Source organism: Halichoeres trimaculatus, unplaced genomic scaffold (genome assembly GCF_033239565.1).
Source record: "Halichoeres trimaculatus isolate MK-OKI-2021-1 unplaced genomic scaffold, fHalTri1.1 fHalTri1_scaffold_18, whole genome shotgun sequence".
Taxonomy (NCBI): domain Eukaryota; kingdom Metazoa; phylum Chordata; class Actinopteri; order Labriformes; family Labridae; genus Halichoeres; species Halichoeres trimaculatus.
In genome coordinates, this window is record NW_027437196.1 from 5,557,664 (window position 1) to 5,580,000 (window position 22,337).

The 22,337-nt window shown below is 41.8% G+C and overlaps 1 protein-coding gene across 2 annotated transcripts; it reads right to left on the reverse strand.

The window, feature by feature from the left end:
* Nucleotides 1-480: 480 nt before the first annotated feature.
* Nucleotides 481-19,309, reverse strand: LOC141807654 (polyhomeotic homolog 3). 2 transcript variants are annotated; one of them, XM_074693791.1, is made up of 12 exons: nt 18,740-19,309; nt 14,767-15,444; nt 14,386-14,538; nt 14,073-14,168; nt 10,699-10,906; nt 7,162-8,262; nt 6,664-7,004; nt 4,451-4,622; nt 4,265-4,376; nt 3,940-4,060; nt 3,496-3,832; nt 481-1,287 (listed from the first exon to the last, which is right to left on the reverse strand). In XM_074693791.1, exons 2-12 carry the CDS (start codon nt 15,424-15,426, stop codon nt 1,133-1,135), a joined length of 3,456 nt encoding a protein of 1,151 aa, XP_074549892.1. In that variant the 5' UTR covers nt 15,427-15,444; nt 18,740-19,309; the 3' UTR covers nt 481-1,132. The 2 variants fall into 2 exon arrangements, with proteins under 2 accessions (XP_074549892.1, XP_074549893.1); XM_074693792.1 differs by lacking the exon at nt 14,073-14,168.
* Between the last annotated feature and the right edge of the window lie 3,028 nt (nt 19,310-22,337).

Sequence of the window (22,337 nt, forward strand, 5' to 3'; positions counted from 1 at the left end):
AAAATCAAAGTCCTGCAGCTCCCCTCACCTAAAAAAGAAAGTTTATTTTGCTTAATGGGAATTTGGGGTTAGAAAAGTAGAAATTCAAAGGTAATCCAACTGCGTCCCGTTAGTGCACCACAGACTGATCCGCTGAAAAAAAAATCCTAGAATAAGATTTATTATCGGGTGTGGTGAAAAACAAAACCATCAGTGCAACCTGTGAGCCAATCAGAGCGCGGCTATGCCCCTAACCTAAACCAGACACAGAGAGGGAAATTAAACACATAAATCATCACATGAAGGCAGGGACACCTGTGCGCATGCGCTGATGTGAAACTCCCACATCTGAAGGATCTCTGTGATCCGACTACAAATCACTTTCTTTTCTTGATGTTTTTAAAACCACTCACCTGCTTCAGTGTGGCCCCCTGCTGGTCAAATCTCCTCATTTCACTCCAAACAATAACAAAAAAACAAAATTCTTTGATTAATTATTCATTTATTAAATAATTTCGAGCAGGATACCATAAAAATGTGACGATTAAAGACACCAGTCTCTACCCTGATAGTGACTTTTTTTAATCCACAGACATGTTTGTCCAGAATATAGTGATATAAAACATTAAACTTTCATTAATCACTTACAAAGTCTACCTATCATCATCATCATCATCATCACCATCATCATCAGCGTCTTCAGCGTTATTGTTTTTTTGTCTTTTTTTTACACACACGGGTTATGTTAGCTACTGGATAGATTTGTCATCGACGTCACGTTCTAAAAAAACTAAATAGACAAATTTTATATATTAAATGTTGAAAATCCTTCATGAAATAGCTTCAAATGTACACTCTCCAGCTGCATGTAAAATGTACACTAAGTTACAAAACCCCCCGCTGTCCTGCTACGGTCAGAGGGAGAAACAAAACGATGACATTTCCTCTGGACTCTGGTGTCTTCATGCTTCAACGTCCTCTAAGGCCACTCCTCGATTTTTAATCTCATAAATTACCTTCAGCTCTTTTTGTGACTTTGTTCTGTCATCCTTGGTGTCAGCTTTTTGATTTTTAAACTCCTCAGAGTTCCCGAATCGTTCCTCGCCCTTCGTCCGTCTCTTCTTTCCGCTCTCTCGCGTCCTCCGGCTCACGCTCACTGGTTTTTCAGTGAGTTGATGTGAGCGCAGATCTTGAGAGCTGGTCCCAGTTTGATGTTCATGCTGGTCATGAGGTGGTCCTCGGTGAGCAGGAGCAGGGCCTGGCCGTCGATCTCCTGCAGCCGGAAAGCTTCAGCCACGTCGCTGCAGCCTGAGACGGAGACACGGATCGATATTAGATTCTGGACATAAAGAAAACTGTTTTCTAATTTCCACTCTCTTTAAAATGTTCAAAACATCTGTGATATTTTCAGCACTGATTCTTTTGACTTATGATATACACCTGCTCCAAATTTTGAAGCCATTTGAAAAATTGCACAAATTTACATTTTGTACTGTTGGATCTACAGAAAAGGCTTAGAGCCACTGAAAAAAGAAAAGAAAACAAAAAAACTCAAACACATCTAATTTTTGCTACTATTTTTTCAGTGAGAATTCTGAAATTAAAGTCAGAATTTGGCCTTTCTCTCAGAAAAAAAAAGAAAAAAAATGGACACATTTGTTTTTGTTTTTTTTCTTAAGAAGGACCTCAGTAATGATTTAAAAAAATCCTTTTTTTGGTACTTTTTTTCCCGGAAAAAAAAGTCAGAACTTTGACTTTATTTATGTTTTTTTCAGTGGCCCTAATCCAGACGGTGTCTTTTAATTTATTTTATCTTATTTATTGTTTTAATTCATGTTTTTATTTTATGTTTTATTTATTTTATGGTTTTATCTATTTTATGGAGCTGGCAGAGCTTTGTGTATCTGGCTTTATTTTGTTGCTTTTGTACAGCACTTTGGAGATGTTGGTCTGTTTTTAAAATGTGCTATATAAATAAAGTGGATTGGATTTGATTGGAAATAGGAGTGAGACAAAAAAAATTGAGAAAGAAATGCATTAAAAACAAAAAAGAAAATTGTCTGGTTATAAAAAAAAAAAAAAAGATGGTTGTGCCAGGAACAAAGACTGTTAAAAAAAAAAAAGGGACGTCATCTTGCTTGGTTGTACTGAGGTCACCACAAAAACTGCTCCCCCTGGTGGCTGGCTGCAGTATAGGTCAAAAAATCTGTCTCCCCAGTCATTCCAGATGGGCTGTGGTCAAACTTTAAAAAATTAATACACTTCGTAGAAATGTTTCACATGTCCGATTGTTGTGGTGATTTGAATATATAATTTGGCTGTCTTGTATTTTAGTACACTTTTGTTTTCATTAGTTATACGAGGTTAAAAACGAGGCTTTATGTCACGTTTAACGATGATTGACAGCTGACGTTCTTGTGAATGTTTTCGGGGATTGTAAAATATGTCGGGAGGTAGAGTCAAGAAGTGATTAGACTCTCGAAAGAAAAAAAAATATATATATATTTTTGTCACCCAGCTCCACTCAGATTCTCTCTCAGATTTTCTTTACTGCGCAGACTCTGGCTGCACAACTGCTACCAATGGCTGCGCCTGTGACGGGGAATTTTGGCCTCAAAACCGTACAATGGTAAACAGCGGAGTCACACTTCCCACTCTAAATACAGTCTATGGTCAGGAAACGTGAAGAAACTACCAGAATTTTACAAAGAACCTCATGTTTTTTTTTGGTAACAAAAGTGCAATCAAAACAGACGTAAACAACAATAAACACTCATAATCTGCATTAACCGTGCAGGTCAAAGTCACCGATCAAAATCAAGCTCGAAGATTAAAGCCTTGACCCACATTTTGGTGCAAATATTTTGCATGTTATTTTTTTTCCAACCTTTCCAAACAACCGTTTTTCAATGCAAGCTTTCACACCAGCAACGACAAAACTGTTGCTTTTATTCTTTCAGACCAAAGTCAATTTTTCCAAAGTTTTGCTTGTGACGAGTACACATCCAACCAATCAAAACGCCCGTTGCTTACACATCGCATACCAAGACCCCAGCACCTAGTTCTCTACAACAAAAGGCATTAAAAGGCAACAACAACGATTAGAAAGACATCGTTTGGAGGGAAACAGCTGAAACATTGAACATGACGCCTCCAAATTTATCGCAGTTTCGTGCCGTTTATTCGCGTCCCTGTTGATGAGCGAAGGTCTTTAGTCTGAGCTCAATCTGTCTCTGTTTAGTTCTCGTCAGCAGGTTTCACAGGATCTCTTTCTCTCTCTGACACTTTGTGGTTAAAGTTTGCACATTTCTGCACATTTGCACATTCAGATGTTAATTTGAAGGATTTGCGAAACACTTAATTGGACTGAGACCAATTCTACTGAAGCCTCCGTCAGCTGCTGACGATTAAGACGTTTCAACGTTTCTATAAATCAAACTTTAAGAGAAGCTGCCAGTTTTAAAAAAGCTCCACATGTCAGCGTGTGTGTGTGTGTGAGTGTGTGTGTGTGTGTACCTGGTAGGGTGTGTATGAAGGCTGTCACCTCCTCCACGCTCCACTGGGAGGGGGCGGGTTTGAACGTGGTTGTGGGAGTGGTGGGTGTGGAGGAGGTCAGAACGGGAGCAGACGCTCTCCTCGCTCTGCGCGCCGCTCGGCGATCCATCTGGGCTGTCATCGCTACGGCGGGATCCTCCTCCTCTCCTACGTCCTCTTCTTCCTCATCAGCCTCCTCCTCTGCTTCAGCCTCCATGTCTTCCTCCTCCTCCTCTTCGTCGTCTTCCATTTCTTCTGCGGCGGCTGGTTTCTCTTTCCCCTCCTTTTCTCGGCGCCCGGCGCTCCACAGATCCCGAGGCTGAAGGGAGACGATCGCATGTTTTTTTTCTCATCTTTTTTTTTATTTTGTGTTTTTTAAGAGGGAATCTAAGCTCTGATTGTCACAGTGTGAGGAGTTTTATTTACCAGCCGCAGCAGCAGAGGTTTCCCAGGAACAGACTCCGCCCTGTTCAGAACAGGGCGTGGCCTCTCGGACCGGCTGCCTGCGCTCAGAGCCCGCAGACGCTTCGTCAGACGAACATTGAACCTGACAGAGAAACAGGCAGAGAGATGAGCTGACACGTCCTAGTTTCACACACACCTGTGTGTCTCCACACACACACCACATCCTGTCTCCACCACACTGACATCGACGCTGAAACAACGCCGCTGCCTCTCAGAGACAACGTCTGCAGGCCGCACAGAACAAAGCCCGGCTGTGTGTGTTTGAGCCAATGACACGAGGTCTCACCCGCGCGCACAGGAAGTGGAGCAGAAGCGTTTGGACCGCATGAAGTTGTGGGCATGGCCCCTCTTCCCACAGAACTGACAGTGCAGCACGGTCCGGTCCCTGTGGGTCGACCCTGAATGTGAGAGACAAACACGGTCATGAAGCTGCGGCTTCACACCTCTTTGTTTTTAAGACCAGCGCACTCACTGTTCCCATGTTCCTCCACATCTCCGGCCTCCTCCTCCTCCTCCTCAGACTCTGTGGAGCGCTCAGATTTCTTCACCGTGTCGGACACAGGTGACGCTGCTTTCCCATTGGTCCCGTTCACTTCCTTGGGTTTGGTCACCTGCTCTGGAACCAGGAGGGACGAGCGGTTCACCTGCAGGACGGAAAGGTATCAACGTCTGTGTGCGTCTCAGAACAGCTGAAAACACACATTCATTTACTAAAGCAGGTTTAAAACTGAACAGTGGGATTTTTACCTGTTAAAGGGATAGTTCAGCGTTTTTTAAAGCAGGATTATATGATTTACATGAGCACAAATGCCAAATGCACCCCAGCTACAACCGCACAACTATTTAATGACACAAAAGTGCTGCCTCCAAGTAGCGCCCTGCCATGACGAACCACAAATAACATTGAAAATAAACATACTTTCACTTATATGCTGATGATACCCAGCTCTACATTTCTAAATAAATTCTGCCTCACTGATCTAAAATACTGGATGGACAGCAACTTTCTCAAACACCAGGAAATCTCACTTTTGTGCACGCTGTTTGTTTTGAAAAATGATTGGAGATCAGATCTTCTTTATGACACTTCTCTTCTTTGTTCAAGACAACTTTTTACCCGATACAACGCAATGAGGTAAGGCATTTGACAGAAAGAGCTGCTGTGTGAAACATAGAAAATAGCAAACTTTGTCAGTTTGTAAGTAGTTTAGTAGCTAGCTAGATTTAGCTCTACTCACAGCCCGGTGCTCTGAGACGTGTCTGTAATGTGTAACGTTAGTAAATCCTGGTTATGTCCTGCCAGTCATCTACCAATCAGAGCTATCGTAACCTCACTCTTCATTTTATTGATAGACTCTAAAGTTTGAACAGACCACTGCAGAATAACTGCTGACTGTGGGTTGGAGTCAAGATTAGCACAAATAGATTAGCCCCTGTTAAAGCCTTTAGCTTATCTTTTAGCATTTAGCTTATGTTTAGGCCTTGAGCCTGTCTTTAAGCATTAAGCCTGTGTTTTAGCCTTAAGCCTGGGCTTTAGCCTTTATCTTGTCTTTTACGATTAAGCTTGTATTTTAGCATTTAGCCTGTGTTAAAATATTTAGCCTGTGTTTTAGCATTAAGCCCTGTATTTGAGCCTTAAGTTTGTCCTTCGCGATTAAGCCTGAGTTTTAGCCTTTAGGCTGTGTTATAGCATTTAGCCCTGTTTTAGCTTTTAACTCAAGTTTAAGCCTTCAGCCTGTATTTGAGCCTTAGCTGTTGTTTAAGCATTCAGCTGCTGTTTCAGCCTTGAGCCTGTCTTTCAGCAATAAGCCTGTTTTTTTGCGTTCAGCCTGTGTTTTGGCCATTAACCTATGTTAAAGCATTTAGCCTGTGTTGTGAGTTGAAACCTTTAGCCTGTGTTTTATCCTTCAGTTGGTGTTGTAGTTTTAAACTTAAGTTTAAGCCTTCAGCTGGCATTTAAGCATTAAGCAGGCATTTCAACCTTTCGCCTGTCTTTCAGCACTAAACCTGTGTTAAAGCATTTAGCCTGTGTTTTAGTCTTCAGTTGGTGTTTTAGCTTTTAACTTGTGTTGAAGTCTTTGGCCTGTTTTTAGCCTTTAGCTCGTGTTTTAGTTTTTAGCAGGTGTTTTAGCCTTTAGCTCGTGCTCTATTTCTCTCCTGTTTCTCTTTCTTTTGCTCTTTTGTCCTTTTTCTGTCTGACAGTTAGGCTCCAGTGTCCACCATCACTACAAAATTAATCACAAAAAATCATTTCATCAGAGAAAAACACAGATCTCTCTTCTCATTGCTAAACTTCGTCAGTTGGTGTGGTGTTGTCGTACAGATTTAGACGTGCTGTAAATCAATTAATAGGAACAACCTATATTAGTGCTGATAATCTTGTTTTAAGTGTGGATTATGAACAGGCAGATAGCTAGTAGGGAAACATTTTCAAGATCACTCAGAAACTTCTCACAGCTTTTTTTAATATATGACAAGAGGGGGGCTGGGGTCTGTATGAAATTGGACCTTGGGCCCTGAACCTAATTTAAACATTCACTCTGGAAAGTCAAACCGACGTTCTGATCAAGTCAGGTGCTGAAATATTGGATGAGGATGTTCAGGTCAGAATCTCTCAAAATGAGCCCTGTCTGTGTGTTCTGGCTAAAATATCGCGTGTGTGTGTGTGTATGTTTGTGTTCTTACAGGAAAAGGTTGCAGGCCCTCCTGGATCACAAACCCCTCCACCAGGTGAGTCAGGACCTGTCGCCCCTCAGGCCACGCCCTCGGCTCCCAGGGGCTGTTCAGCGATTGGCCGAAGACTTCTGACTCGTCCTCTGATTGGCCGAGTGGCTCCGTCTCTGTCTCGGCCTCTGTAAGGTGCTGCGACTCTGTCGTCGTCTTGTCCTCTTTCTCCGTCTCGCGCTGTGATAGGCTGAGGTCGGTTGGGAGGGCGGGCTGAGCGGGGAGGAGAGGAGGAGGATGCTCGGCTGATGGGGTGATGAAGGGCGAGGAGGGCGGGGACTGAGAGGAGAGGCTGGAGAGCGCTGGGAGGAGAAAAGACAAAGAACAAAGTCAGTGTAAGATCAGAAAAGTTTGATTTCAGATGTTGATGTTTTAAAAAACTTTCTTCAAAGTCTCACAGTCGTTTTAAATTTTAGAAACTCTGCTGAACAGTTTTCCTGCAGATGTGGGTCGAGGTACCTGACTGGTTGTCGGACTGTGTCGACATGTTCTCACAGAAGTCCTCCTGATTGACCGCCTGGAGGTCCCGCTGAGACTCTGGGGGTCTCTGGGTGTGCACAGGGACCTCTGGGACAGGAGTGGACACCGGTGCTGTGACCGGAGCAGAAACCGGCCCCTTGCTGGGTTTGGGTTCCGTGTCCGAGTCTTTAATGGTGTCAGGCTTGGGGGTTGGATCCTTGTTCTGCTGCTGATGGAGAATCTGACCCGTCAGGTTCTCGGACTGGTCCATGGCCACCTCTCCTTCCTCTCCCCCCTCGATCTTTTTCTCCTCCTTCACTCTGTCACGCTCTCCTTCCTCCGTCACCTCCATGTCTTCGTTCTCTCTGCCTCGTTCTGCGTCCTGCGTCTGTTTCTGACTCGCCTCCGTCTCCGGTGAAGGCCGCGGCTTCTCTTCCTTCTCTTTCCCTCTTTGGTCGTCTTTCTGCACCGTCTTCAAATCTTTCCCAACGCCCGCCTCCTCTCTGACGCTTTGTCTGACCCCTCTCGGTCTCTGCTCCTCGCTGTCCTTCACCTCCTTTTTCTGGGTCAGATTCTGAATCTGAGGACCCGCTTGACTCGGAGGAGACGCTGGACTCAGGAGGGACGGAGGCGAGGGCAGAGAGGAGGTATTTTTTGGCAATGTTGGGTTGAGAGGAAGAGTAAGCACATCTTCGCCACTCATCGTCCTCTTTGATTGGCCGGACATGTCAGGGGACTCTACGACAGGAGGCGGCGAGTGCACAGTGTGGGCGTAGGTGCCGGGTTGCGTCTGGCGGCCTGAGGAGAGGGCGATGATTTGCAGCTGCCGCGCTGCAGAGGGCGAGCGCTCGAAATGGGAGGAGACAGACATCGGGTTGGTCACTGATAACGAGCTGTGCTGTGATTGGCCGGGCCTGGTTTGAGTTAACGGGCAGGTCGGCTTCAGCCCGGACAGCGGCCGGCTGATGGGGGAGGCCTGGCCGGAGGGGGCAGCGGCGATCGGTTGGAGAGCTGAGGTTTGCCTTGGTGACGTGGCTCTGTGGCCGTTTGGAGAGTGAAGTCTGGGTCTCAGGGGGACGGCTCGGACCGGGGAGTACAGAGCTGACAGAGACAGGAAGAACGAAGAAACTGAGGTTAGAAATCTGGGCTCTGATTTTACACAACGTGAGGTCGAAATGACTAAAAGCTGAAAACCCTGTTGGTGTTGCTCCAAAAGTTTTTGTGTTTCTTGGAGTTAAAGCTTCAAATTCACCAAATCAAAGTCAAACAACACAAACAGGCTGACGGATCATCAGGGATAAGAATAACAACTCCTGGTGTTTCCTGGGTGGAGTTTGAGTTAAAATCTGTGGAAAAAAATATGTTTTTGTGCGTATAGTTTCCTATATGGATACTTAAATATGATTTCAGTGACGCCATCACAAGTTGAGAGGAGTCCAGCTGCAAACCTCCACTTTCAGCTGACTCTCTTGGAGGCTCCACTCTGAGACCTCCACTGTCAGAAGAAAGTGACGTAAGGATGTGAAGTTAAACACACACACAAAAAAAAAAGAAACAGAAAAAAAAATGAAATGCACTTTGCTGAGCTAGCAAAATATACTTTAACATCAAGCTAGCATGGTTATTTTTTAATATAGCTTTTATTGTTCTCTTTGTATTTGGAGTAGATCATTACTGCGTATGGCTCATTTTTCGGTCATGGACACCAAACTTTTTGTGGCTTCAGTGATATTTTTACTACTTTTTCTCCTGTGTTTGTCTGGAGATCCTACATGTAACCATGGCTGCATTGTTTACATGTGAAATCAGCTGTTAGCAGCTTGTAGCATGACAATGCTAACTGGTGCAAGGCCTGATGTTTCCCCACAAGGTGAGGACGACGTGCTGGTTCTCAGGTGTGAGCTAAGAAGTGACGACATGGACCTGTCCTTCCATCCGTCGTTATTGGGAACGTTAGATCTATCTCCATTAAGGTGGACAAGCTAGCTGTGCTAACCCACTACCCAATACCAGAGGGCAGAGTAGCATCATACTATTCACAGACATGGCTAACAGAGCTAACATCAGACACCTGCTGCTTCACCTGCTGTGAGCAGACAGGATCCAGGAGACAGAGACTGAACAGACTGCTGAAGAAGCTCAGTCCTGGACCCTGTGGAGGTGGAGGCTGGCTGACTGGACAATGATGGACAAGCTGTCAGCATCTGTTTTCTTATGGAGCTTTTTGCACTTTCTATACACTTTCTTACTTTTGTTTTCTTGATTGCTGCTGTGACTTCAATTTTGTTGTACTTGTTACAATGACAATAAAGATCTATTCTACTCTATTCTATTCTATAGGTATATAAATAGATGTATAACATGTTAAATGTATTGAAAAAGAATCTGGTGTCAGAGAATAATCAACATTGCTGTGTGTGTTCAGTTCTTCAGTAAAACTGCAGAAAATCCTGAATCAGAGTTTTTTTGGGGGAAACTGTTTGCAATATGCTAAGCTAAGCTAGCTGAGGCGTGAAACAAATAAGGAAAAGAAGATTAGATCATTAAACCAAACAGGTGTCTCACCTGATTTTGTTCAGTAATTGAAGAGATACATTTTGTACTTTTTTTTTCAAATGTAACTCTATGGAGGGATCAGGTTAACCAATGTAAACAAAGCACAGAAAAATTGGATGTGACGTCACTTCCTTCTGACGGTGGAGGAGTGGAGCCTCCAAGAGAGTCGGTTGAGAGTGGAGGTCTGCAGCTGGACTGTCTTTTCTTTTTTTAATGTAACGGTATCTGTGAATAAATTAAGTTAACCAAAGTAATCAAAGTAGGGGTGCACTGATCACAATTTTCTGACCGATCACCAATCACCAGACTTTAAAAAGCCTGACCTGCCGATACCGATTTTGGACGATACCGATTTTTATTTTTTATTTTCTATAACTGACAGCATAAACCTTCAATGTTCCAATTTTATTTTATTGAAAATCACTAAACAATACTCGTGAAACTATAAAATCTTTATGTTTTAACTTAAACAACCAATAAAGTGTCCTGAGTTTTAGGTCTCAGAGCAAAAAGCAACAATAGCTGGCTGTCAGACCTTCCCGGAGGTATATAAGATCAGTTTCATATGTAAGAATGGTTCATGATCTCCCAAAATTAAGGAAATCTAAATGAAAGTGCAGAAAAAAGGAAGGCAACTATTATTTTGAAATGTTTACTGTCAGTAGGCAGCCTGAAATTGGGGTTTAAAATACAACGAATAACACTAGGGGACACGTATCAAGGCCCATATAGAGATAAAATGAGATCTTTTTGTCATGTGATTTTATCGTTGCCTTATTATCACATAATTTTAATGTCTTTAATGAATATAAACATGACTTCTGGCTCATTTTAACTGATTTTAGTGCAGTTAATTTTTTTTCTGGTCATGTTTTGATTTATCTTACAACTTTTCTCATTGACCCCTTGTCTGATACAAACCCATAAAAAGCCCAGAATGCTCTCTGTTATCACATCATTAGTTACCCGTCAGGGACCTACTTGGCGGAGGGACGGAGAGGTGCCTGCTGGGCGTGGTCGGGCTCTCGGTTGCCGTGGTGCTGGGCTGTGGCCGCGGCCTGAGTGGCGGGAACAGAGGGGCATGAGGGCGTGAGAGGGGAGGGGGGGCTGAAGTTGGGGGCTTGAGGCGGAGGGAGGGGGGGATGGTGAGGGTCCCCGGGGGAGGAGGCCTCAGGGTGAGACTCTGGAGCTGGAGGAGAGACAGAGGGAGAGAGTTTTTGGTTAGAGCTTTAAAAAACATCCAGCTGACATTGTGTTTTCACAAAACTTTCATTTCATCATTTTAAAAACAGATGTTAGCTCTAAATGATGCAGATGTTTTAGTTCCTGGGGTCACATTCATAAAGAGAGGGGAACTTTAAGGGCCTGTGTCCACTTGACGCTTTTTTTGGTGCTGGCAGCACCCACAGCCTCAGTTTCTGGGTTTTGAAAGTTTCACTTCCGCTTTTCTAAGTTGTGACCTTTAAGTTTGTTTCTATACACTTTGCATGATCAGTTTCTTGTTTTTCAAGGAAACAAAAACAAGTGATAGAAATCGAGCAGCAGATTTAGACCTGGAAATCACACCCTTAAAAAAAATAGACTGCTGCTAATTGTCCTAACAGAGCTGAAATCCTCACTGCTTGAAGAGCAGTAGCTGCAAGACCATAGTGGACACAACTAGAGCCAGACTTTTCCACCTGTGGTTTATCAAACATGGAAGTAAAAATTCACACTTTTTAAAACACTAACACTGACTTTTAGCTGCCATTTTGCCACATTAAAAAACTCTGTAAAACTTTTTTTGGCTGTATATTTTCATTCACCTCACCAAAAAGTGTTTATATATTCAATTATATCTGCTTCTGTTTAGGAACATTATTGTCCAATAGCTGTTGGAAAAAAAAAACAGAAGTGACAGGGAGTGATATAGCTTCTCAAAAACTATGTGGAAAACATGAAAGTTGAGAAAAGAAGAAAATAATAAAAAAAATAATAATTTCTACACACCCTAAGAGTTATATTTTAGTTGAAAGGCATTAGTTAGACAATTGGAAGTTTACCTACAAGTCCTCTGAAAATAAGATCAACTGCGCAATTGAGCTGCAAATTTAATCAGTCAGTTTGTAGCCTAGCTTAAATTGCTAATTTTCTCATTTCAGTACCAATTATTGCTTGTCATTGAATTTGTAAGCTACACAGACAGAATCATATCAAAATGTTTGCTACTTGTGAGCACATCACACACATAAATCCTGATCTATATGTGAAAATATTGAAGCTGTGGATTTTACACTGTTTGAGGTAGAGCTGTCAGAAGACACCAATGAAGAACTAGAGGCAGATTAGAGCCATTCATCTAAATGGTGAGCACTATTGTTAAATAAATGGTCATAGCTGGAAAAAATATACATCAAACAGCTTCAATATTTGTTGTTTGACTGAGCACAATTATATAGACATTGACTTGCAGTTTAAGGCCAGAAATGACTCTGAACTGGCTGGTTGACTTTCTGCTTCCTGATTGGGTAATCTGACAAATAAAACTTGAAGCGTTGCCAAATGAAGAAGCAGTGACACAATTTTACCAATGAATACGTTTTTACGAATGTATTCTATGGAATTCAAGTCATAGTCAATTACCGTAACTCCTGATGTATTCGGGCAAGCGAAAAAAATCAAAGAGTTCCTGAATGAAGAGAGGAAGAGCTCTCTGAAGATGGCAGGATTTATGACTCTAAATAACAAAGAAGTGGTGCTTTGTGCAATACTTGGGTGATAAAGGGCTAACAAAGTTTTTCAAAGCAAAAGCCTGATCTGTTTTTAGCGTGGAGATCTCACCCGTGTTTTCCCACAATGCACTCTGAAGTTTAGGATTCTTATTTAGCAAAAGAAATAACTTATAGCTCATAGTTTTCTGAGCTTTTGTTGAAAAAAATTTTTTATAATAAGAGTAGGGATGTTTACCTTTTACATTTGAAACAATACGGTACCAATGCCCAGTACTTCTTGTGTTTATGTGGTAATAAATATTCATTTGTTTAATAATAAAATCTCAAAGTTTTTGAATTTGACATTTTTATTCTTCAATATATAACCTTGCAATAGTGTATTTATGTCCAGCATGGAAAGTCGGCTACTCTTCCACATTTAGGTCCTTAAACATGGTAGCTTTGATTTTAGGGTTAAAGATTTTAAGTGAATTGGTTCTCGGTAATATAAAGCTGCGTTTCCACCAAGCAGTCTGGGTCGGTTCAGTACGGTTTGGGACGGTTTGGTACAGTTAAGCCTGATTCTGTTTGCGTTCCCACAGCAAACTGTGCCCTCTCGTGGTAGGCGGCGTGTAAGCTGGATGCTGAAAGCCGCAGCTGTTAAATAATAGCGTGACGCCATAGCAGCGCGACACAGTGTAACCCACTAATAAATCCAACGAAGAAGAAAAATGCCACACAGTAAACAAAGAGCAACGATGGAAGACATGCAGCATTTTGTCCTCTCTGTGATTGGCATGTTGCTCTTTGATATAAAGTGCAATCAAGCTTTGTTTCAGAGAAACTGTGTGCCGCAAGGAGAAATACAGCCACTGTCGGGGTAAGTGACGATTCTTTTGACCAATCAACGGTCTGCAGTGTCGTAGCTCCACCTTCTGAGAGCGGATCGGTTCAGTCTGACACCCATACGAAAGGATCCCAAAAAAGTAGACCGGCTCGTCTCGGTTTTTAGGGATCTGTCCCGGGATGAGTCAGTGGAAACGCCATAAAATGCGCGCCATACTGAGACGAACCGGTCTGCTTGGTGGAAACGTGGCTTAGATGGAATTTGGTTGGTACCTATAAAAGTACCTAATTTAGTACCCATCCCTAGACAAGAGGTTACGGGAAATATGTCTTGCGTGATCTCCCTCTCATTTCATCCGGCTTTGTTCCCATCTCTCTGCTCAGCCGGTGTAAGTGTGTAAACTGAGCATCAACAACATTGTTTTCTTAAAAGACAAATCTCCAACACCTGGTGGAAATTGTTCATTCAAATAAAAACTTACAAAAAATGAATTCATTAATTAGGGATGTGTCTAATTTGACTGACCATGTTAGGAAAGATATAATCCAGAACGATATGGTTGGATTAGTATGCTCACAAGAAGGCTGTCAAAAAAGTGATAGCCAATCAGATTTTGAGATTTATTTTGTTGTTAACAGGAAACATTGTCTGCTAAATCACAGGCTAACATATCACAGGAAAGATCCAACAGGTCGCTCATCTCTACTTTAGTCTAAAACCTTTTCAATACCAACAAACAAACAGCGCTGTAAACAGAATGAGCAGAGCAACACAAACATCAAACATGCACACGAGAAAAAAAGTGCTCTGCAGCTCACCTGAGCGGAGGCGGGGTTAGAGGAAGTAGGAGAAGAGGAGGAGGAGGAGGAGGAAGAGGAGGACAGGGCAGGTCGCATAGCAGACGTAAGAATCAGCTGCAGGAGGAAAGAAGAGACGGTAGGAAGTAGAAAGATGAGGAGAGAAACTGGAGCGCGATAAACGTTGGAGTCACTTTGAAGATGGTGATTTTTCCCACACACCCTGAACGTCTCATCACTCACACCTTTGTATCCACTCCTCCTGAAACTCTGTGTGTGTGTGTGTGTGTGTGTGTGTGTGTGTGTGTGTGTGTGTGTGTGTATACATGTTTACCATCTGAGCTCTAAGCAGCACCTGGTCTTGGCCAGACCCTTTGAGACCTTTCCCCAGGAGCAAGGTCTGCTGGGATACCCTCTGCCTGACAGGGGACGGGCTCTGATTGGCTCGCACAAGACCAGGTGTGCCGACAGGATGAGTCTGTGATACCTGGAGGGGGGGGACAGGAGAGGAGAGGAGAGGAGAGGAGAGGAGAGGAGGGGGGAGGAGAAGCTTTGATGTAAAATAATCTGTGTGGATGAAACTCCGTCTCTGCGTCTTTCTCTCTCTATTGCTCTGAGCTCAGGGTACAAACACTTTTATCATCACAGATCTGCTCCTGCTCCGTCCCCGGAGGCCAAACAGTGAGAGTATTAAAGTGAGACGCTCATGTGTTACCTGTCGGCCAGGTGGGCTGGCTGGCGTGTGAAAGGGCTTGATGGGTGAGGAGGTTGACGTGGAAACGGGCCTCGTGTTCCCGTTGGTCAGGCTGGTGGAGGTCTTGGTTGCCGTGGAGGCACTGTGCGTTGTGGAAGAAGAAGAAGAAGAAGAAGAAGAGGAAGATGAAGGTGGAGGAGGAGGAGGTGGAGGGAGAGTAGAAGTGGTGCTGGCTACAACAGGAGATGAAGAGGAAGAGGAAGGAGGGAGGAAAGAAGAGGAGGAGGGAGAAGTTTTGGGGGCACCTGCCGGTGAGGGTGAGGGGGAGGGTGAGGGGAGGATTGGGCGGGAGTAGGTGCGGAGAGCAGGTGCAGCTGTGGAGGTGAGTTTAGGAGGAGCAGGGACCAGGATGTGAGGAGAAGGAGCCGACGCCACCTTTGGGATGTGAGTTGAGGTGATGGAGGGAGCAGGGGTGAGAGGCGGGGGAGGGGAGGAGGTGGTGGGAGTCAGCGTGGGAGCTGGGGAGTCCAGGAGCATGGGGTTTGGGGTGAGTCGGGGGGGAGTGGGGGTTGTGGGGGTGGAGGGGTCGGTGGAGGTGGAGGTGGTGGGAGTCTGAGGGCTGGATCCATTGGTGGCTTCGCCGTGCTCTGATTGGCTCTGACGCAGCAGCTCCCGGTCCATCTTCAACAGTGAGGTACACTGAAGGACAGGAAGTGAATGAAAACACAGAGTTTAACAGGAAGTCCCCATTCCGCCTGCACCACACACACACACACACACACACACACACACACACACACACACACACACACCATACACGAACACACCTTCACCTTAGCTAAATCTAAATCTAAAAACTACACCTTGAGCTTCCAGAGCCGTTATCTACACTGTAAACACCCAAAGACTGAGGAACTGTCTCGAGAGACAACAGCTTTGTCCACAGGGGGCGCCAAAGTCAACACAATCTCACAATTTCTAACGAGTTTAAAAACCTAATTTAGAAACTTCCTTGTAGTGTTTATCCATTTATTAACTCTGAAGAAGATCTGGATCTCATGTCAGCAAAAGCGACCACATCTTATCTATAGTGTTTCTCTCATGATAAAGACTCCATTTTCCATGAGCACTATCACCACAGCGGCTCTTAAAGCAGCAATCAGCAACATTTTCACAACGAGAGAAAGGAAACATTCGAAAAACTAAAACAACACGATCCGAAAACTGAAGGTTCAACTCCAGCTCCTGCAGTCACATTGTTGAAGTGTCCTTGGGCAAGACACTAATTGCCCTAATTGCTCCCACTGTTGTTGTGTGGATAATTATGAAAACTGATGGTACACTACTGTAGCTGGGATGTTATGTTTTTCTTTTGATTCAATTCTTTTATGATTTTTGGGGTGCTGATTCGATTTAGATTGCAACTTTTGTGATTTTTAATTTAACTTAATTTTATTTATTTATAAAGGGACCATGTACAGTATTTAACATAAATGTCACCCTGCGATGCATTGTACCATTGTAGTTTGCTTTCTGAACAACTGACCAAGTGAAAAAGTTGAATGATGATGAAGTCTACAGACTACACCTGGAGCCATATTTTCCCCAAAAAGGAGCATCACATGTGAGTCAGTTTTTGGGATTTATTCAGGGAATCTGACATCTCAACTTTTTTCAACCCAGCTTAAAAAACAAAGACTAAAATTAAGGACTTACATTTGGAATAAAAATGTTTTTTTTGTTGTTTTTTTTTATGTTGTTGTTGTTTTTTTTTTAACAAAAATAATGATTTAAAATTATTAAACAAAAAATCCAGAAACTACTATACAGTAAGTTTTTCTCCCACCCCTATAGAAAAGTGCTTTATAAGTTCAATAACGGTTATCATTTGTATACTGTTTTTATAAAGCGCTTTTCTAAAGACCCAAGGACGCTTTACAGAGGAAAAAAACATTACATATAAAACAAAACAACAATAAAAACATTAATTGAAGAAAAGCACTGGATATATTTAGGAGCAGTCATGCATTATTAGTATTTCTAAAGAGCTGGGTGGAGGAAGCGAGCAGGTTCAGGCAGTTTCAGGTGTATAGTGATAAGGTGTACCAGGCTTCCCAATACCAGGTTTGTTATTAGTTGATTTACCATTAACCACCCAGCCACAGCAGCAGACTGGATGAGTTGGATACAGAGTTTATAATGATGATGAAACCATAACGAGATTAGAGGTTATTTTTTTGGTCATCAGTTTAGATACCAACCCCTCTGCTCTCTGGAAGGAGACATGGTTTAATCAAAGACTCACAATTAAAGATTGATTTTGCTTGATGCAATTAAAAAACTGAACTCAATAGCAAAATGCAACATTTCTCTCACAACTCCAACATGTTTTTTTTTTAAACACTGATGCTTGTCTCAAGATTTTGTTGTAACACCTGCTTCTAATGACACTAACAGCATCCTCCATTCTATCCTCAAACTGAGCGGTCCATTTTTACTGCAAAAGCAAAAACAGTCATCGTGTCCAAACTTCTTAACGATATTACTTCTTCACTTATCATTAGATACAAGAGTAAAACAAACATCTTTAAGTTTGGGGTCTGAATCTGACAATCTCAATAGTTTCTTTTGGCTCAGATAAATATAGGATTTAAAATTTCTTTAGCCTAACGATCAAAAGTCAGAGAATTGAGACAAAAATAAACAAAAGACTTGTTCTGTTCTGTGTAGGATCAGTACCAAACAATGTCTGTACGTAGCACCAAGTATAGATTTCTTAAATTAGATGGTACCATGTTTAGGTACCTAAACGCATCCTTGTGACTGTGAGGGAGTTGAAGAGAAGGCAATTTTCCATGCTGGACATGAACGCAGCATTGCAAGTTTATAAATTGAGAAATAAATGTATTAAATTGAAACTTATAGATTTTATCATCAAACAAATCTACTAAATAAACACACATGAAAGTATGTACTTGTATTTACTGCCTTTGAATTGAAGACAAACGTTTTGTGATGTTAAAGAGCAAAAAAAATCCACATTTCAAATGACATTTTATCAAAATCAGAGCTCTGCGTCGTCAGAAACAAACTTTATATAAGCCTATAGAGTATAAAACGCAGTAATCTGATATGTATCAGCTAAAAAATGAAGTTTTTTAAGCCATTGTTTAAGATCTAACAGCCAACTAAAGATGCTTGTGCTAATACTGTAAAATCAATCAGCAGCTGTGAAGATTATCTCCAATATTTGTGAATATTTTTAATAGTTTATGTTTGTTTTTCGTCTGTAGAGCATTTTGGATTTAAGTTTTTCAGAAAGATGCTTTAAAACTGTTCTTGCTGTAAACAAACCATCCAACGACTAAACTATAACAAAAAATACATTTATGAAACCAGACAAGATTAAACCCCTGACACTGGAGCAATAAATAAGCAAAACTCTCCATCCTCATGAATAAAAAGACAAAGTGTCAGCTCTAAACCTCTGTTTTTGTCCAGTCATGATCCACAGAAATCCACGCAGAACATCTCTAATGTCACTAATGCACTCTCAGTTATTCAACAGTCAATCTGCCACACATGGACGTGAGAGCCAGCTGGGTTACAGATCGTGCTAATAGTGTGTTCCTGGTGTAAATGGGCTCTCTGGGCTCTCACTTCGCAGCCCAAACTCAGCTAATTTCACGCAACATCACCACGCAAGCAGGTGCCACTCCACGCACAGCGAGCTGATGCTGACATCTGGCCCGCAGCCTGTTCGCGGAGCTAACCAGCTGCACTTTCTCCACTCAGAGCCCGGCTGTGACATTAACGAGTCACGCAGTGCATGTCGGTGACAGTTAGGCCAGAGATCATGCATGTGACTATCAAAAGAAAAAAGAAAAAAAAAGAAAAGAAAAAAGATGGAGACAGGCCTTCACTGTGGAGAAGTCTGCCGATAAAAACATTTGGGTGAACTGTCATGTCCTGTGCTGCGTAAAGCTCTACCTACCCCCTGATATCCGCGTCGTCCTGCAGCTTATTCCTGGTGTGGTCCATCCGAGACAGACCGCATGTTTATAAAGTCTGTTGCTGTTATCTGATGAACGGCTGGGCTTCGACAGGCAGAAATGGGCGTGTTTGAAGCCTCACTTCCTCGTCTGACAGCGCAGGAGCTGCTGTGGAGTGCGCGTCACGCTCCCCCGGATAATAATCTGAGCAGCCTCACCTCGGATTATCTGCGTGTGTCCCCCGCAGAGAGGCCGAAACGCAAAGTTACACGGCAAGAAAGGCCCGTGTGTGATGTGCATGGGCTTGTGTGTGTGAGAGTGTGTCGCACTTTGATTATGGTTTCAGCACACCCCGGGGCTTTTCCCGCGGAGCAGTCCGCGTAGCCTGCATCCGGAGCGGCCCAGCTGCCAGGCAGGTCTCCGATGAAGCTCCAGAGTCACACCTGCCGGGTCTGTGGTGGGAATCAGCCCGGCTCAGGGCCCCTGTGTAGCAGCTGCGAGGGGCCTGGTTAGTCCGCTGGTGGAGAAATGCAATGGAAGGCAGATTTCTCAGGGAGGCAGAGGCGAGACAGCACCACTCAGAGCTCAGGAGGACCGAGAGGAAGACACACACACACTGCACACACACACTGCACACACACACACATGCACACAGCCAGGCTGCAGCATGCTCACTGCTCAAGGTGATGCAAAGGAAAACACGGTTTTCATCACTGATTCTGGTGAAAAAATAATTCAGACCACCAACTAATCTAGCATTCAACATTCTGCATTAGTATAATTATTTTTTCATAATCAATTCTGAATAATATAAAATACCACTCCTATTTATAAATGACAAAAATTTTTTAATTTACAATATTTATTTCAGAGCAGGGGTCTGATAAGCTTTTAAAAGCACTATTGCACAGTAAGATGTCAGCTTTTTTTATTTATTTTAGAATGATACAATCATTTCTGAGCATAATAGTAACATTATTTTACAACATTATCTAATATTATATGTGTAGGAGTGACTATTATGGAGGACTAAAAATGCCAAAATTAAAAATAAATAAAAGAGGAAATAAAAACAAAAATGAAGTAAGTAAATAAATATATATATATAAAAGTAAAAATAAATACAAATATAAATATGGAAATAGAATTGAATATCAATATAAAAGGAAATTAAATATATATATCACTTTTATTTATTTTTTAATTTTGGCATTTTTGGTCCTCTATAGAATATCAGCAAGAACCTCATGAAACGATACGAATCACGATACATTGGTCACAATAATATTCCAATATTGTGATAAAATGCGATATTCTTCCCAGTTATTTATTTGATTAAAAACAGCTTTTCTATTTTATTATGTTTGAAATAATGAGAGTCAGATGCAGTGTTTCATAAACTTAACTTTAAAACATAAAGTGTGTCAAGTTTGTTACCTAAACTACTGTGACATTAAATTTTGCAAAAAAATTATTAGCTTAAAGACATGATCAGTTGGTGAAAATTCTGTATCTGTCTAATTCTGTCTAATTCTGTATCTTAAAGTTATAGTTTTACATCATTTTCTCTTTTAATAATTTTATTATCTTATTTGTTGTTGTTGTTGTTTTTAACTACGTTGTTTTTTTTTTGTTTTTTTTTTTCTGTTGCTTATATTGAGTTTAACATTTTACTTCACCTTCAGTATTTCCTCATTAAGGTCTCCAGATAGCTTTTCAACAGTTCCTCAGGTCATCTGCACAGTTTTTAATTTTATTTAAGTTGTGTTCATCTTGTGCACTGGGGGTGTGGGTTGGTGGGTTGGAGGTGGAGAGTTGTACACAGGTATGTGTGTTTATGTGGGTTTATCAGGTCACTTATGATGATTATTATTTTTTGTTTGTTTGTTTTCTTTTCTTTTCTTTTCTTTTGTCAAGCTCTTTTTGTTGCCACTATTGTGCATGAAAAGTGTTTTATAAATAAAGTTTGATTGAAACTGATAAATGTCGCTTGGTGTAACCAATGTTACTCATAAAAAATCTAATAGTGCACAAAACATCACTATGATTATTATATCAGTCTATACACTGTAAAATTAAACTTGAATGATTTTAACCTAACTGACACATGAATAGGAAGAAAACATTGATGTTTACAGCATCATAACCCACATCACAAAGTTTAGGAATAAAATATTTTGAGATTACATTTATTATACAGTTTATGGGCAACAAACAACGGAGTAGCTTGTTGGCGCCATCTACTGCAGTGGAGGTGTGGAAGACGTACTGTACTTCCAACTCACCTAAAATGTGAATTTTTATTTTAACAAAAATATCTATATTTACCTCCTGAGACCTGGGCTTTTGTTTGGAGTGCATTTCTTATTTCTCTGTGCTATTTGGGATAAGAAAGACCTGTACAGGAAGTTTGGTTATTTTTGTTATGGGTTAGGTGTTGTTGTAGTTATGCATTATTAGCTTATTGTACTTAAATAAGCTGTTTTTTTCTCACTAAAATGGGTTTTAATGTTGTGATATTACCAAAAGATGACTCTGAATGTAGCTAATTGGGCCAAGTTTTAAAGTTTTGATATTTTATCACAGGTCAATGTATCACGACATCTTGCTGTATCAATATTTTTTCACTACTGGTGATGTGTTTACTTACATTTTTTTGCCAAGTGCACAAACAAAACCAAAGTATAGAGAAACATCTCACTAAACTACATATGTGCTTCATGAACATTCAGAGTTTAAAAAACACATTAGAGGACTCAAGATGAGGTTAAAGTTATTTAATAGAGCAGAGGAATAGAGCAGGTTTAGAAATATTTGGGGATTAAAATCTTGTTTACAGGTGGAAATAGTCTAAACATGAAAAACAATCCTTATAAAATCCAGATCCTGGTTCTGCTATATATATTTTTTTGCTATATATTCCCCATATCGCCCCCTAGTGGAGAACATTATCCTTGGTCAGAAGCAGAGTTTGCTGATGTCAAATGTGGCTCTCTTTAAAAGAGGTTTGTTTCTTGATCACAGACCGTTGCCATGGTGATGTTTAGACGCTCACAATATTTTCAGGAAGTGTGCAAAGCCACAAGCTTTGATGAAACATGTGCCTGTATGCAACATTAAATTCAGTTTGTATACCAGTTAATCACGTCACCAAAAGTCTTGGGCCTCCAGACGTGTCGGATCAGGGTGATGATCCTCTCTCTGAGGCTGTATCAGAGGTCAAAGGTGACATATGTAGTGCAAGAGCTGGCAGGGCAGCAGAGAGCTGTGTGTGTCTATATGTGGCCGTGCCTTTTGCATGATGTTCTGCATCCTTGTGATGTGAAACCACACGTCATTTTAGGGTTTAACGTGTTAGTATGAAGGCGCAGCGATGACAGATTTCTGCTCCAGCGTTAGAGAAAAATGTTTAACAGCTTGGTTGGTCCATCAGATCTGAGAGAGGGCCTGTGCCACTTCTGATTACTCCCCTGGAAACATCCCTGGATCCTGATGAAATAAACAATGAGTTTACTCAAGTTTCCATAGCTAGACTATGTGTGAAAATTGAGGGCTTTAAAAAAAAAAAAAAAAGGAAATGAATAAAAACCCTCTCTGTTG

Coding starts and splice junctions, on each gene's coding strand:
- LOC141807654 (XM_074693791.1), bottom strand. CDS start 15,426: ATGGACCGGGAGCTGCTGCGTCAGAGCCAATCAGAGCACGGCGAAGCC. Junction 3,833..3,939: donor AACCTCTGCTGCTGCGGCTG/GTAAATAAAACT, acceptor GTCTCCCTTCAG/CCTCGGGATCTGTGGAGCGC. Junction 1,288..3,495: donor CTTCATACACACCCTACCAG/GTACACACACAC, acceptor TCTCCGTCTCAG/GCTGCAGCGACGTGGCTGAA.